The sequence below is a fragment of the Rhinoderma darwinii genome, chromosome 4 (assembly GCF_050947455.1).
Source record: "Rhinoderma darwinii isolate aRhiDar2 chromosome 4, aRhiDar2.hap1, whole genome shotgun sequence".
NCBI classification, from domain to species: Eukaryota; Metazoa; Chordata; class Amphibia; order Anura; family Rhinodermatidae; genus Rhinoderma; species Rhinoderma darwinii.
In genome coordinates this window covers 391,329,719-391,344,629 of record NC_134690.1, presented here as the reverse complement: position 1 = coordinate 391,344,629, position 14,911 = coordinate 391,329,719, and the positions used below count along the sequence as shown (strand labels likewise).

The 14,911-nt window shown below is 40.7% G+C and overlaps 1 protein-coding gene across 1 annotated transcript in view; it reads left to right on the top strand.

Moving 5' to 3' along the window:
- The window catches only part of USH2A (usherin), a 593,484-nt gene that overhangs the window by 124,378 nt on the left and 454,195 nt on the right, over positions 1-14,911 (top strand). Inside the window, exons 17-19 of the mRNA XM_075863335.1 lie at positions 863-1,117; positions 1,674-1,846; positions 3,797-3,941. Coding sequence (XP_075719450.1) covers positions 863-1,117; positions 1,674-1,846; positions 3,797-3,941 — 573 coding nt within the window. The remainder of the gene's footprint in view (positions 1-862; positions 1,118-1,673; positions 1,847-3,796; positions 3,942-14,911) is intronic.

Below are 14,911 nucleotides of genomic sequence, written 5' to 3'. Positions count from 1 at the left end.
CACAGCGAGATCTCGCTGTGCTGTGTTGTAAATCACAGAGACACTACAGAAGTGGTCAGGAGAATGCATACACATCACGTCCTGGCTGGAGGTAATGTCTATTCATTGTCATGACACTGCAGTAGCGTTATAGTGTGTTTATGTGACTGCAAATAGCGATATAGCTATATCGCTGGTGCTGTGTAAATGAATGGAGAGAAGTGTATGACGCTCATTGGTCACTGATTGGTCAGCGTCATACACTCCTCTGTGCAACGCCCACTTGGTCATATAGTAAAACACGCCCAGTTGTCCATTGATAAACTCATTAGCATAAAGCTAAAATAGGTCATAACTCCGTCAAAAATGATCGTTTTTCTAAATAAAAAACTCCTGTAATATACATTACAGCGCCAATCACATCATGTACAAGATAGGGCACTTATAATGTGGTGACAGAGCCTCTCTAACTAAAGCTGTAGAATCCTTTACAGGGGGTTTATTAAAAGCATTAGATGTTATGGACACCTATGGATTTTCATGGCCATTCTGTAATGTCTTGTTCACCTGGCATAAACACTGATTAGAAAAACTATTATGGGCGATATAGATAGATAGATAGATAGATAGATAGATAGATAGATAGATAGATAGATAGATAGATAGATAGATAGATAGATAGATAGATAATCATGGGATAGAATGTTGTCTCCTTATTTAACTATGGAACCCCTTTAATATTATTTACATCTCGTACCAGTGAGTGGTTTTCATTTATATTAACCAAATAGACATCAACTAATTTATATTTAGATGCCACTAGTTGCTGTTACTTTGTATCATGTAACTAAATAAAATCTTATCTATCCATTCTTTTTTTCAGGAGTCATTATCAGACATGAACTGTATATGAGAGGCTTACACCAGACAATTGAAAGGCGGGTATTCCATGCAAGTGGATGGCTTAACCCTCAGCCAGTGGTGGGGTCGAAGAATGAAAATGCATTAATGCCACCAATAACCCATGCAGTGATAACAAACCTGGAACCAAATACTGAGTACGAGTTTTGTATTGTAACCACTAACATGGCTGGCAGTGTCGCTTCTGAATGGGTGGTATATAAAACAGCAGAATCAGGTGAGAATATCTATTTATCTATCTATCTATCTATCTATCTATCTATCTATCTATCTATCTATCTATCTATCTATCTATCTAATCTATTATACATCTGCAGCATAAATTTCTCTCTTGTCCTGATAGTTTGCTCCAATTTATCAATGCAGGTAAAATTTATTAACTAGAAATCCAGACTGTTTATCTCACAGAGGATTGTCTAGACTGGGTGTAATTGAATTAAACTCTTAACTATGAGAATTATAAGGTCTGTGCAGGTTTTTAGGCTCCAAATGTAAGCAGAGATCATGAAAATGATTTCATTAGAAGTTTATTTAATTAGGAAATGTGTAATGCTTAACTGTTCCTGTGGTGGCGCTGCAGGGAAATTAAACACTTGCTGATGATCACTAAGATCTAAGCAGTAGGATACCCTGTGATCAGATTATTGTTGGGGGAGCCTTCTAACAAAAAAGGGTTTATCTAAAGTGGACAACCCTTTTAAAATATCTTATGCTGGCATATATATGCCCCCCTAATACTAATTCATTACAGTAATACACTTTTAAATTCTCAGAACCCATCTACATGTCGCCTCCGTCTCTGACTCCACTTTCATCAAACTCTCTTAATGTGTCCTGGGTGAGGCCTAGCAACAATGTAGCAAGAGGAGATATTACTGGCTATACAATCAACATGGTACCTAAGGATCAATTGGAGATATCTGCTACAAGAAGAGCGTCTTCTGAGGTATATTCACTGCCTTACCCAGTACTTGTCTCCATCAGAATTTTTCCCAATCAGCTAATTTATTATTAACAGGAATTAATTTTCCCTTTACTGCCAGAGGAATAATCTGCCAACATCAGGGGCAGCCTTGTCAGGGCAGTATCTTTAACTTTGGTTGCTTATCTCTGAGTCAGAGTCACTATTAGGTGTCACAGCTTTTCACGTTGAAGCTCTAGATGTGGCCAATCAGATTACCTCAAGAATACAGATGTCTCGTGGTTTGCCTGTGTATGTTACCATTTGACTTCTTTATGTTCCAAAGTTATAGTTTTTTATTTTCATGTAATTTTAATGCATGTCTAATGAAAGTTTATATTTTAATATTCTGAGTATATACCTTATATACCAATACAGTAGCCCCAGACACCTAGGGGAGAATAACTTATAATACATTGCCATACAGAGTGCCAAATGGCGGCATGTTCCACCCTACAAACTCTGTACACAGGACTCTGCCATGTGCACAAGGCCTAAAACTGTTCTACCTGGTGAACAGTAAGGTTCATATGTTTGGTTTTAGAAAAAAATCTCTTGGAAATAATATTGAATTACTATTTCAGCAAATAAATATTTTCTGTATAATGAAAACTTATACAATTTTCCAATATACTTTCTGTATCAATTCCTCATTATTTTCAAGATCCCTGCTTGCTGTCATTCAATCTTTGTTGTTAACTGCCAGTTGATATAAGTCTGTCCTGGTCATGTCATAATCACACAGGTGCATGGTTCGTTACAAGACACATCTTTGATAACTGTACTGTAACGAGCTGTGCACCTGTGTATCCATCACATGACCAGAACCGATTTTTATTCCCTGAAAGTAAATAATGACAGTTCCTGTTGAATGACAGCAAGCAGAGATAAAAAAAATATATATATTGGAAAATTGTATAACTTTTTTTTAAATATTTAAAATAAAGAATACAATTTATTTGCTGAAACTTTAATAATTTTTCAGAAGGCACTAATTTTCCTTAATGAGATCCTGCTATTAGAAAATCATTAGGGCAGCGCACTTTGGGAAAAAGTATGCAAATAGCTCTCCTCAAGGAGGAAAATTGTCTCTCAAGCGCGACCTAGAGGCAGTAAAACTATATCATTTCCGAAACGCACAGCTTAGAAGGTAAAGTGCCTAAACGTGTCTTTCCTGTAAGTCAATGTCTGACTCTTGAAAGTGCCTTAAACATGATTTGGGTTATCAGCCCAACCAGAGACCCCCATCTGTTGACAGCAGTATTTCAAAATAGTTGCTCTAAAGAGTAACTCCCTGTATGTGATTGCTCTAAAAGAAATTCAGCTCCTAGAGAATATTGCTCCCCTATAAGTAGTATTTGTCTCATTGGTCGTATATTTGTTAAGATTATTATTATATTATTTTTATTACATTATTTCATTAGATTTTTATTATGACTAGATACAAATGCTATCACTATCTGGGGAAATTAGCGAATTTCATGAAATTCATTTTGGGTCCGATTTGGTCGGAATAAATTTGTCGCGAATCTCAAGTATCCCGATTGTCCTGAAAATTGTGTCTGACTATCTGATGCCTTCTAGGACTGTATCAAACCCCTTTCAAGGTCTTTAACACAAAGCCAGGATTAGTAATGTCAAAGTGACAACGATATACTGAATATGGGTAAAAAAAACTGCATGGCATTTTGGTAAGGTAGTCTGCAATGCATTATGGGTAATCCCGCATGTGATCGTTTATTTGCTGCGACACATACCAAATCCAAAACTTTTTGGAAATTCGGGTCGAATTAGATTTGTGCAGAATCAATTTTTCTCATCTCTAACTATTAGTCAACTCTAGTATGGAATGTAAAGATCGTGAAATATATTAGATGATCCATATGTTGCATCCAGTAATCAATATCTTATTCTGTTGGATTTCCCTCCCTCCAGGTGATATATGTAGCGGAGAGTCATGAAGTATATTATGAGGTGTCAGGACTAGAGGCCTATCATGATTATGCCTTCACTGTCACCCTCTGCAATAAGATTGGTTGTGTGACAAGTATCCCGGCCCTCGGAAAGACTTTAGCTTCAGGTAAGAGGTTTTTATAAACTCTCCATTACAGATATACGAAATAGAAACACACGGCCCGAGGTACTGCGTACTACTCGTGGTGTCATTGATTGTGAGCCATGTGCCAAGGAAAAATAGAGGAAGAACGGTCAAGGTGCTGTAATCTCGAGGAATCTTTGGGCTTCACTGTCAATGTTATGTAATGTTTAAATATTGTACAGTCCTATGTAAAACCACAGATAACACATTACATTTTTACAGGTACTAAATGGCATACTCAGCTCTGCTACGGTATAGAGATTGGGCTTGCGGATTAGGAGGTAGCACAAATTACTGCCTTATGGGAATCCAATAGGAAACCATTAAAGGTAAAGATGAGCAAATTGGTTCTAAACCAAACAAGTTCAGGCCTAATTTCCCAAAAATGTCAGATTTGGCAAAATCCAACCTTTTGGGGTTTTCGGTGAAAAAATCGGCAAAATATTAGAAAAAGACGAAGGGGAGAAGAGGAGATAAAAAAATTACCATTCTCACCTGGTCTCCCGTAGCGGCATGTCCCTGGCGGCCTACTGAGATGAAGTTGTTTTAACCCATGTTACCGCTACAGCCAATTACAGCCGAACTACATCATTTTAGGATGACCAGGGAAGGTGAGTACGGTATTTTTTTATTTGAGGGGTGAAATCGCAAGTGCCCCGATTGCCCTGGTTGACTCTCTGATGTCTTCTAGGACTGTAACCAACTTGGATACAGTCTTTTAAGACATCACAGAATACGACAGGGCAAACAGGGCACTTGCGATGTGCAGCGAATTTATTCTGAACGAATCGAATTGGACATCCAATACGATTGATTTAGCCAAGAAAGTAATTTTAATTAATTAAAGGGTTTCTTCTAGAATTAAAAAATATTGCTGCTTGTCCTTAGATGACCCCAGGCTGATCAGCACAATCAAGGGACCGCGGTTCTCCTTTGAGCGCCGCGTCGCCTCCATTGTCTACAGAGGCACAGGGACTCGTTCATATGAACTGCTGTGCCTGCTACTTCAGTTCCGTTTTATTTACGTGAATGGGACAGAATGGGACAAGCTGCGCTACCAGGCTCAGTTCCTCGTATGGATGAGCTTCTTTTGATGTAAACTATGAAGGGGATGCGGACCCCCACAGATCAAATATTGATAGCCTATCCTAAAGTCCTAGAGAACCCCTTGCACAATAGATGCGGTGTAACACATTCATGATGCAGTAGCCATGAAGCTTTTTTGATAAAGCAATACTGTGTCAATATTATTTGGACATTATGTTGTGTTATATGCGCTCCGTATCAGTGGCAAACTCATATCCCTATACCCTCTTTGGGTTTGCTATGTAATTTCTGTCTCTGGAAATCTCTGACATATTGCTCCATATAGTTCACTCTTTAACCTAAGCCTTGAGAAGTCATCAATGCAATAATGTCATTTGATGTGGGACGTGCCACTCATGGGCATAATTACCTGGATAGCGGGCATAGCAGCTGCTATGGGGCCCAATAACTAAAGGAGCGCATCTCCACACAGATACACTTAGTGTTGCCTACGGATGATGGAGGAAATAGAAAACTTGTGTGCATTATCTATCTGCTCCTGCATCATTTTTTGAATTATATTTCTACTGTGACATCATTGTGTGCATTAGATCTGTCATGGTGACATCATTCTGTGATTTTTCTTTCCCCTGTTTTGTGAGATCACTGCGATGTCAAAAGTTTGCGTGTCATTCCCATGCTACTGTATTATCACTGTGTGCATTATCCCTGTATTGTGGCAGCACTTTTATAATTCCTCTATTATAACGTTAAGAGTAGATCATCTTTGCTCTGTGACATCACTATGTGAATTATCTCTATGATGTGACATCATTGTACTTATTAATCCCTGGATTGTGATATCACTTTTTGCCTTATGAAAAGACACATGACAGGGAGTGATGATCAAAAGATGTTGTGAACTCGCTTTTTAAGGTGGCCATGGTAGAGTGGGACCCCTTTCCAAGATTTGCTATGGGGCGCCACGGTCACTTGTTATGCCCTGGTCATCACAGGGCTAGTTCGCCACATCTTGCTAAATCGTGTATATACTGTATGGACCCAAACAAAATAAAAAGTTATGTAATTCGTGAATACATTACATTGTTTATCTTATACTGATCCTCAGTTACAGCCCGTAATATCTTAATATCTGCAATATTTTGAACTGTTCAAAAGTTTCAGTCTGTATTATACTCCAGAGCTGCACTTACAATTCTGCTGGTTACTATTGGAAACATTCAGTAATCTTTTAGACAGACCCACCCCTAACAGTTTAGCTGAGCTTGGTGTAAAGACTATAAATAATCAGAGAAAACTCTGTGCAGGCACTGAGCAAGCAAGGAATTATGGGAGATTTTAGCTCTGATGCCTGAAGAACTGTGACTGCAGCTCTGGAGTATAATACCGTCTGAAACTCAAGATCAGTACAAGCTATTCAATTTATTCAATATATTTACATAGTTACTTAAACTTTTATTTAGCTTAAATGAATCAAATGAGATTAGAAAAAAAGGTCTTATGGCTTTTTGAGTAACAGCAGCACTCATGACCAAGGACTATGTCTATGATAGCAGCTCAGACCTAATCATATCAATTGCAATACCAGATACTGCCCATGCACAAGAGTGGCGCTGTTTCTAAAAAAAAACTGACTCTATTGTCTCATTTCATACAATCCCTTAAAGGGGTATTCCCACCTTGGACATTTATGGCATATCCACAGGATGGAAAAAGCCCTTTAACATACATCGCTCTCATATATAATGTTATTTGTCCCATTTTGTGCGATGCCATAAGAGCAGTTTGCCTTGCAGTTTTCTTCGGAGTCTGCCATCTTCTCTCTCCCTTTTTTCATGGCAATTAAGAACACAGATGCTAATCCGAGGAAGATATTTTTCCAGAAGCCTTTGCATCTGGTTCCCTGGCAGATTCATACAGCAGCTGTATTGGTTGACTTGGATTTGCCTCTGGGTCTTGTGGGGTAATGATGCTGATGGGCTGTCTTGTCTGTCTTATAAACTACAATGTGATGTAGATTTGGATTCCCAACTTGATGCTAAGTAAATTGTGCATTTTTGTCAGATTACGCACAGGATGTCATGTTGATAGTTTTTGCTGCCTGCATACAGTATGTTGGTGAATGTTAGATCCCATTAGGTTACTCGCAGCTGTCTAGCTGTAATCTCAGCGAGGATCTGAGGCTTTTCAAATATTACACTTAACATATTGCACTTATAAAATAAAGTCCGCTGCGCTCGCTGCAAGACGCACAATGTGTTTTATTCAAATTGAAAAAGGATCATTTTTCTGAATGAAACGCGGAAAATTAAGAGAGTGGCGCAGAAAACAATGAGGGGCTTTAACCCGGGCAATCCCATTTTTATTTTATTATTATTATTATTATTATTTGTTACGTTTCATTTTTTTAAAAAGGTAATTATAAAAGGAACCTCTGATTAATATATATATACGTGTCTGATAGCTGTTACTTTGTGATTAATATTAGAAGTAATAATTCCATTCATTCCATTCCAAGTAAAATTCCATTAATCCTGCCCCTGAGGGTCCACGAATCCAGAAAATCTGGCATGTGCTAAAAATAGTCCCATGTCGAATATCATAAAACTAATCTGATGGTACGGAGGGGGGGGGGGGTCTAATAATAAATAATAAGAGGCCCCGTGAAATAAATGTAATTATCTATGCTGTCTTATGCAGGGACCTGTATTTAGTACTATGACGTCATGATGCCAAAGTCCTGATGAGGACATTTGCAAGCCCCATAAGAGGCCTGTAGTAGTTAATGTAGCCGCAGCATGGGAACTACATAGGTTTTTACATTAAAGATCCATGTAATATTTGTATTTACAATGCATGGTGCTATATTAACTACTACAGGCTTCTTATGGAGTGCAGGAATGTCCATATCATGACATCACATCGGCACCAATGTCCTGATATAGGCATTTCTACAACCTACAGGAGGCATGTAGTAGTTAAAGGGTTTATTCCATCTCATAAATTGATGGCATATCGATAAGTGGGGATCCGACCTCTGGGACCCCCACCAGCACTGAAAATTAAGGGGCTTCAGCGCTGATTTGGCACAGAATCCCCTTCAAAATCTTCCCTGCGCAATGTTAAGGGAAAAACTGTGAAGGGGCCGCATCGCTGCAGCTCCTTCAAACTCATTAATTGGTAGGGGTCCCATTGTTTGGGGATATGCCATCACTAAATAATCATGAATTACCCTGCATGGGGACTAGATAAATAATTCCATTCCATTTTTACGGATCTCTTTTCTTTATTATTATTAGGACTCACTGGACTGCCCACCTTTTTTTTTTTTTTTTTTCAAATCATTATTCCACTAGTCCGGCATATTGGATTACCCGGCTCCTTTGTGGACTATTGAAAATTGAGTGTATTACTATTTATATTATCTTCTGCCATAATTAGCTTTTTTATTTATGACGACCATAGAAATAGTGTCCACTAGAATGTCCCATCTTGTCTTTTGGCCTTCAGGATCAGGAAATAAATGTTGAACAAGTTATCTTTACTGAACACAACTGTTATTACAGTGGCACACCGGGATATGGTTACTTATCTCTTCAATGGGTGAAGGTTGTAATACTGTGAACCGCCGCTACTGCTGTGTCAGTGATTCACAATACGAACAGTGACTGGAATAAAGGGGTACGAGCGCTGCGGCACCTTTAAAACAGCAGATCGGCAGGGGTCCCGGCAGTTGGACCCCGACCGATCAGATATTGTTGGCCTATCCTGAGGATAGGCCATCAATTTTTAGGAACTGGACAACCCCTTTAATGGTTGCAACACATAGCGTGCACAGTCTATTGAACGTTACTAAAATGTCTAACCAGATAAACACTTTATCAAACAGAACTATTCCCTATTGCTGGTCTCTACTTGTCTTCAAAAATCGCACTCGGTCTTACTCCACACAGACTCACGCCTCTTCACAGCTTTCCTGCCTTTTTGTCAGATGTCCAACCCTTCCTTCTCATATCCTCTAGGTGCTCCAGCTAGACCTTCTGGCCCTAACCTCTAGGGATCTGTTTCTTTAAATGTCACAGACCCTTAGTATCTCCCAACCAATATTCTACCCCAAACACGCCCGACAAGTACTTCTACTAGGAGGTCTCTAGATTCTACCCTAAGTGTCCTTCCACACCTCCAGTCAGTCCAGGATGAAGGTAGCCTTTCCACTAGGGCTATAGATCTCAAGGGTTACCCACTGTTACCTTTTCCAATGGCTATACCAGTAGTTCAGCCTTTTACCGCACCCTTATCTCAGGGCTACAGGGCGACCAATCCCCACTGTAACTTCCTCACATGCCCACCTATCCAGGAATCCTTGTTCCCTTCTAGGCCTCACTACACACTTCCCCCGGGGATAAGCACACTACAACTACTACTTAACCCAATGGTTCCCACATCCCAGACTGACTATCTGCACAGTCACAGCAGACTCCCCAGAGCTACCACTCTGTCAGGCAAATACCCTGTCATTGGCACCACTTCAGTGATGTCCCACACAGTACTCAATCAGGCCACCCTCCTCCACAGCCGGCACCCACAGACTGTACAAGTCTCTCAATAACTCACCATCTGCTTCGTGACTCCTATTTTTTGTTTTATTTGGAAAAAGAACAGTCTCTGCTTCCTGCTCCACGTAGGCCTGCGTCATCCCTCTACTCAACCCCAGCAGTTGCAGCCTCAAACCTTTCCTTGCCTCACTGCAGGAAGACAAGCCCGCTCTGGTCACCAGGTTCCCCCGCTACTGCACAACTCCAGCAGTCCATCCAGCTCCTCACGTGATTTTGAAATATACTGACTCCCCTCTGTCCCTCCTCCTATCAGTGTGGTGGCACAACGAATCAGCGTCACGAATGTTCACCTCTTGCCAAAACCAGACTCTTCCCAGGCCTGCCAGTCCTTCCCACTTTTTCAGTCACCGCTCCCTAGAAGCGATCACTCCTTCAACCGATGACAGCATCATGCAAGAGGCAGCGTTGCAGGGTATCACCCTCCTCCAGAGACCTGCAAGTTAAAACAACACATCCACAAAAAAACAACATCATTGCATTTCCAAACAACTTATCCATACTGGTACTAGTGTAATCGGACTGGGTACCCCTGTCTTAGCGATCATTGGGGTTCCACCTGTCAGACTCCTATTGAACTAACATTAGTATAACATAAATGTTTTTGACTACAATGTCCGTTTATTAGCCTTAAAGGAACACTCTGTGCAAAACTGATACACTGTGTCATTCCTAGTGCAGGGACTGTGGGGGTGGTGCATGACACAATGATTCTTCTTAGAGTTCTTTGAATCCCTGTCTCATGCACCGCCCCCTCACGCCTTTCACTAGACATACCCCCTTTAATCTAACATTAATATAAAATAAATGTTAATGACTTGAATACCCATTTAAAAGCCTTAAAGGAATATTCTGGACAAAACTGATACACTGTGTCATTTCTAGTGCAGGTTCTGCGGGGGTGGTGCATGACACAATGATTCATCTTAGAGTTATTTGAATCCCTGTCTCATGCACCGCCCCCTAGCGCATTTCACTAGACATACCCCCTTTAATCCAACATTAATATAAAATAAATGTTAATGACTTGAATACCCATTTAAAAGCCTTAAAGGAACACTCTGGACAAAACTGATACACTGTGTCATTCCTAGTGCAGGTTCTGCGGGGGCGGTGCATGACACAATGATTCTCTCTTTGGTACTCTTTGAATCCCTGTGTCATGCACCGCCCCCTCAGTTCTTTCACAAGACGTAACACAGTATATTACAGATTAGGATGATCCAGTTATCTGATTGGTTGCTATGGACAGCCCCTCCCTCTTTTTCTGTACTAGATTCTGTGGCCAAGTCTAGACACTTTCCCAGTGTTCAACCAATACACAAGTCATAGTGACAGAAGAGTCACACGCATGCGACTCCGGCTGAGCATATTCTTTTTGTTTTTTTGTGTAATTTTTGTAAGGTAAGTTAAATTACTGACAAATATGGTGTTGCAATTCCCTTGTCCTTAATTTTTGGTTACATTGTATTTCTCTTGATTAAAAGCTTTTGGTTTAAAGCAATACTTTTTAATTACCTAATGATATAAGTCAGTTCTTGGGAAATAACCGTGCATTTAGGAGTTCATTTGCAATATAACTGAAAAATTCATTGCAAGGCAGTAAAACAATTTACTGTTAATTACAAGGAGAAGAATTTGCTGTAGCATGCTCCCAGATTGCCATGAATCAAGCAGCTCTCCCAGAGATTTATAACGGATGTGTAAGTGGGATGAATTAGCAGGGTTTAATAACAGAGACACAAATCATGCAGACTTCAAGGAGCTTTAATTGATATACTAGAATGTGACGGGCATGAATCACTCAGCCATTCAACAGCAATGTAACATATGGTCACCTCAATATGCTGCATCTTAAATCGGTTGGTGAGTCGTTGGTAGCCCCATATGGCAAGAGCAATATATTTTTTTTTTTGTAAGTTTTTACTTGCTTTAATTTTTTATTAGGGAAAGTTGACAAACCTGACAGCAAATATTATTATTATTGTTATAATTTTAGCGGATCAAGTTTGTAGCAGTAATAGGGAGGGAATTACATAGGGATGTTTGACGGAGGAAGAAAAATAACCCTGGTTAATGGTCTTGAGTATGAAAAGGTCAACCTGACAAATACTTGAAGGATGGTTTCTAAATGTTTATATTATTATTATTATTATTATTATTATTATTATTATTGTTATTATTGTTGTTATTATTATTATTACTATTATTATTATTATTATTATTATTGTTGTTATTATTATTATTATTATTATTATTACTATTATTATTATTACTATTATTATTATTATTTGTAATTATTTTAGTTCCAAAAAGTTTTCCCAATGCTTTAACATGTTTCCCCAAAGTTAAAAACAAAAAAATAAATAGTGGGTAACGGTTGAAGTTTAATGCACTGTTTTCCCCAATTTGTAATCAGAACTTTCCAATGTCCAGAACCAGGGGCAAACGCATGTAGGGGAGATGGTGCCCACAACAAAGATGGCAAAATTTACACCAGTTTCTTTTTTTGCCAACTTTCTACAGTACAGGGTGGGCCATTTATATGGATACACCTAAATAAAATGGGAATGGTTGGTGATATTAACTTCCTGTTTGTGGCACATTAGTATAAGGGAGGGGGGAAACTTTTCAAACTGGGTGTTGACCATGGTGGCCATTTTGAAGTCGGCCATTTTGTATCCAACTTTAGTTTTTTCAATGGGAAGAAGGTCATGTGACACATCAAACTTATCGAGAATTTCACCAGAAAAACAATGGTGTGCTTGGTTTTAACGTGACTTTATTCTTTCAGTTTGGGCCCCCCTACCCCTCTCCAACAACACAAGACCCCTGCCCGCGCCTATGACCAGCCGCCTTACCCAACAGCCCCCATGAATGCCCACACAGTATAATGCTCCCATAGCCGCCCCACACAGTATAATGTTCCCCATAGCTGCCCCCAGACAGTATAATGCTCCCCGTAGCTGCCCCATACAGTATAATACCCCCATAGCTGCCCTCATACAGTATAATGCCCCCCATAGCTGCCCTCCACACAGAATAATTCCCCCCATAGCTGCCCCCACACATTAAAATGCTCCTCATAGCTGCCCCATACAGTAAAATGCCCCCCATACAGTATAATGCCCCCATAGCTGCCCACACAGTATAATACGCCATAGCTGCCCTCATACCGTATAATGCACCCCACACAGTATAATGCTCACCATAGTTGCCCCAATACAGTATAATGCCCCCCATACAATGTAATGCCCCCGTAGCTGCTCCATACAGTATAATGCCACCATATTAGACCCCATAAAGTATAATTCCCCCATATCAGACCCCATACAGTATAATGTCCCTCATAGCTGCCCAACACAGTATAATGCCCCCCTACAGTATAATGCCCCCATAGCAGCCCCCATACAGTATAATGCCCCTCATAGCTGCCCCCACACAGTACAATGCCCCCCATAGCTGCCACCATACAGTATAATGCCCCCATGATGCCCCCACAATATAATGCCAATATATCAGCCCACCATAACATATAATAGCTATCCCCCACAGTGTAATGCCCGCATAGCTGCCACCATATCAGCCCCCTATACAGTGTAATGCCCCCATATGTGGATAATAGAAAAATAATAAAATTACTTACCTATCCCCATTCCCACGACGGATGGAGGAGATCCTTCTCCTCCTTTGCCCTGTGCTATGAGTGACTTGGCGCAGACAGGCGCAATGACGTCACTAAATCACGCCTGCCTGTGCCGAGCCGCTAATGGCTTACAGCACAGTGAATGCTGGAGCAAGGAGCCGTCAACTCCTTACTCCAGCATGAAATTCAACTGTATCTGAGTCCTGAGGACGCATATACAGTTGGAACCGGGACCTCGATGATTAGGTCGCGACCCCCCGTAGGTCTTCACTTAAACCCTGAGGGGGTCGCGACCCAGAGTTTGTAATGTATTGTATCGTGCAGATTGCGGTAGGGCGAGGAGAGGGGGAGCCTGTAATTTAAAGCCCCCCCCTCCTCTCTCCACCGCAAACACAGACAGCACAATACAACACACATACATTACGGCCCCCACAGCAGCTCACCTGCAGTCTTCCGTGCTCTTCTGCACCGGCTCTTCCACACTGAGTGTACCATGTTACCGTGACTTCTAAAGGAGCCTTGCCAGTAACCAGGAAGTGTCGGCGTCACGGCACATACAGAATTAGCATTAGCGCGCTGTGTGGCAACGGGGGCCCTGTGGGCCCCCCAGGCTTAGGGGCACACTCGCAAGTGCGACCGCTGCGACCCCTATTGCTACGTCACTGATAGTAAGTCTGGTGGTCTGGGGTGATGAAGCGGTTGATACCTAGTAAGTCTGGTGCTATAGGGTGATGAAGCGGTTGATAACTAGTAAGTCTGGTGGTCTAGTGTGATGAAGTAGTTGATACCTAGTAAGTCTGGTGGTCTAGGGTGATGAAGTAGTTGATACCTAGTAAGTCTGGTGGTCTAGGGTGATGAAGTAGTTGATACCTAGTAAGTCTGGTGGTCTGGGGTGATGAAGCGGTTGATAACTAGTAAGTCTGGTGATCACGGGTGATGGAGTGGTTGATACCTAGTAAGTCTGGTGGTCTAGTGTGATGAAGTAGTTGATACCTAGTAAGTCTGGTGGTCTGGGGTGATGAAGCGATTGATACCTAGTAAGTCTGGTGATCACGGGTGATGGAGTGGTTGATACCTAGTAAGTCTGGTGGTCTAGTGTGATGATGCAGTTGATACCTAGTAAGTCTGGTGGTCTATGGTGATGAAGGGGGGATACCTAGTAACTAGAAACTCTCCGAACAACAAAAAAATAATCTCAAAATTCATCTTTATTCGTTTTATCAGATAAAATGTATACAGAGGAGTGACAATCAAAAAGAAAAAGTTGTGTATGGTCCGTGCTTACAGTATATAATAGTATCACTAAAATAACAGCTCTTGTAGTAAAATACCTATTATATAAATATAAATATAATATAAGCTTCTGGTTAGAGATCACAGTATCACAAAGAAAACACTTAAGGGGCGTTCACACAGAGTTTTTTGGCACGTTTTTTTATGCGGAAACCGCGTCGGAAACCGTGCCAAAAAACGGCCAGAAACGCCTCCCATTATTTAGCGGGAAAAAGAAGCGACATGCCCTATCTTCGGGTGTTTCCATCTCTGACCTCCCATTGACATCAATGGGAGGCAAAGAAAGCGTTTTTTGCTGAATTTTTTGCCCGCGGCCTCTAATGTCCGCGGATGAAAAACGCAAGTAAAAGCGC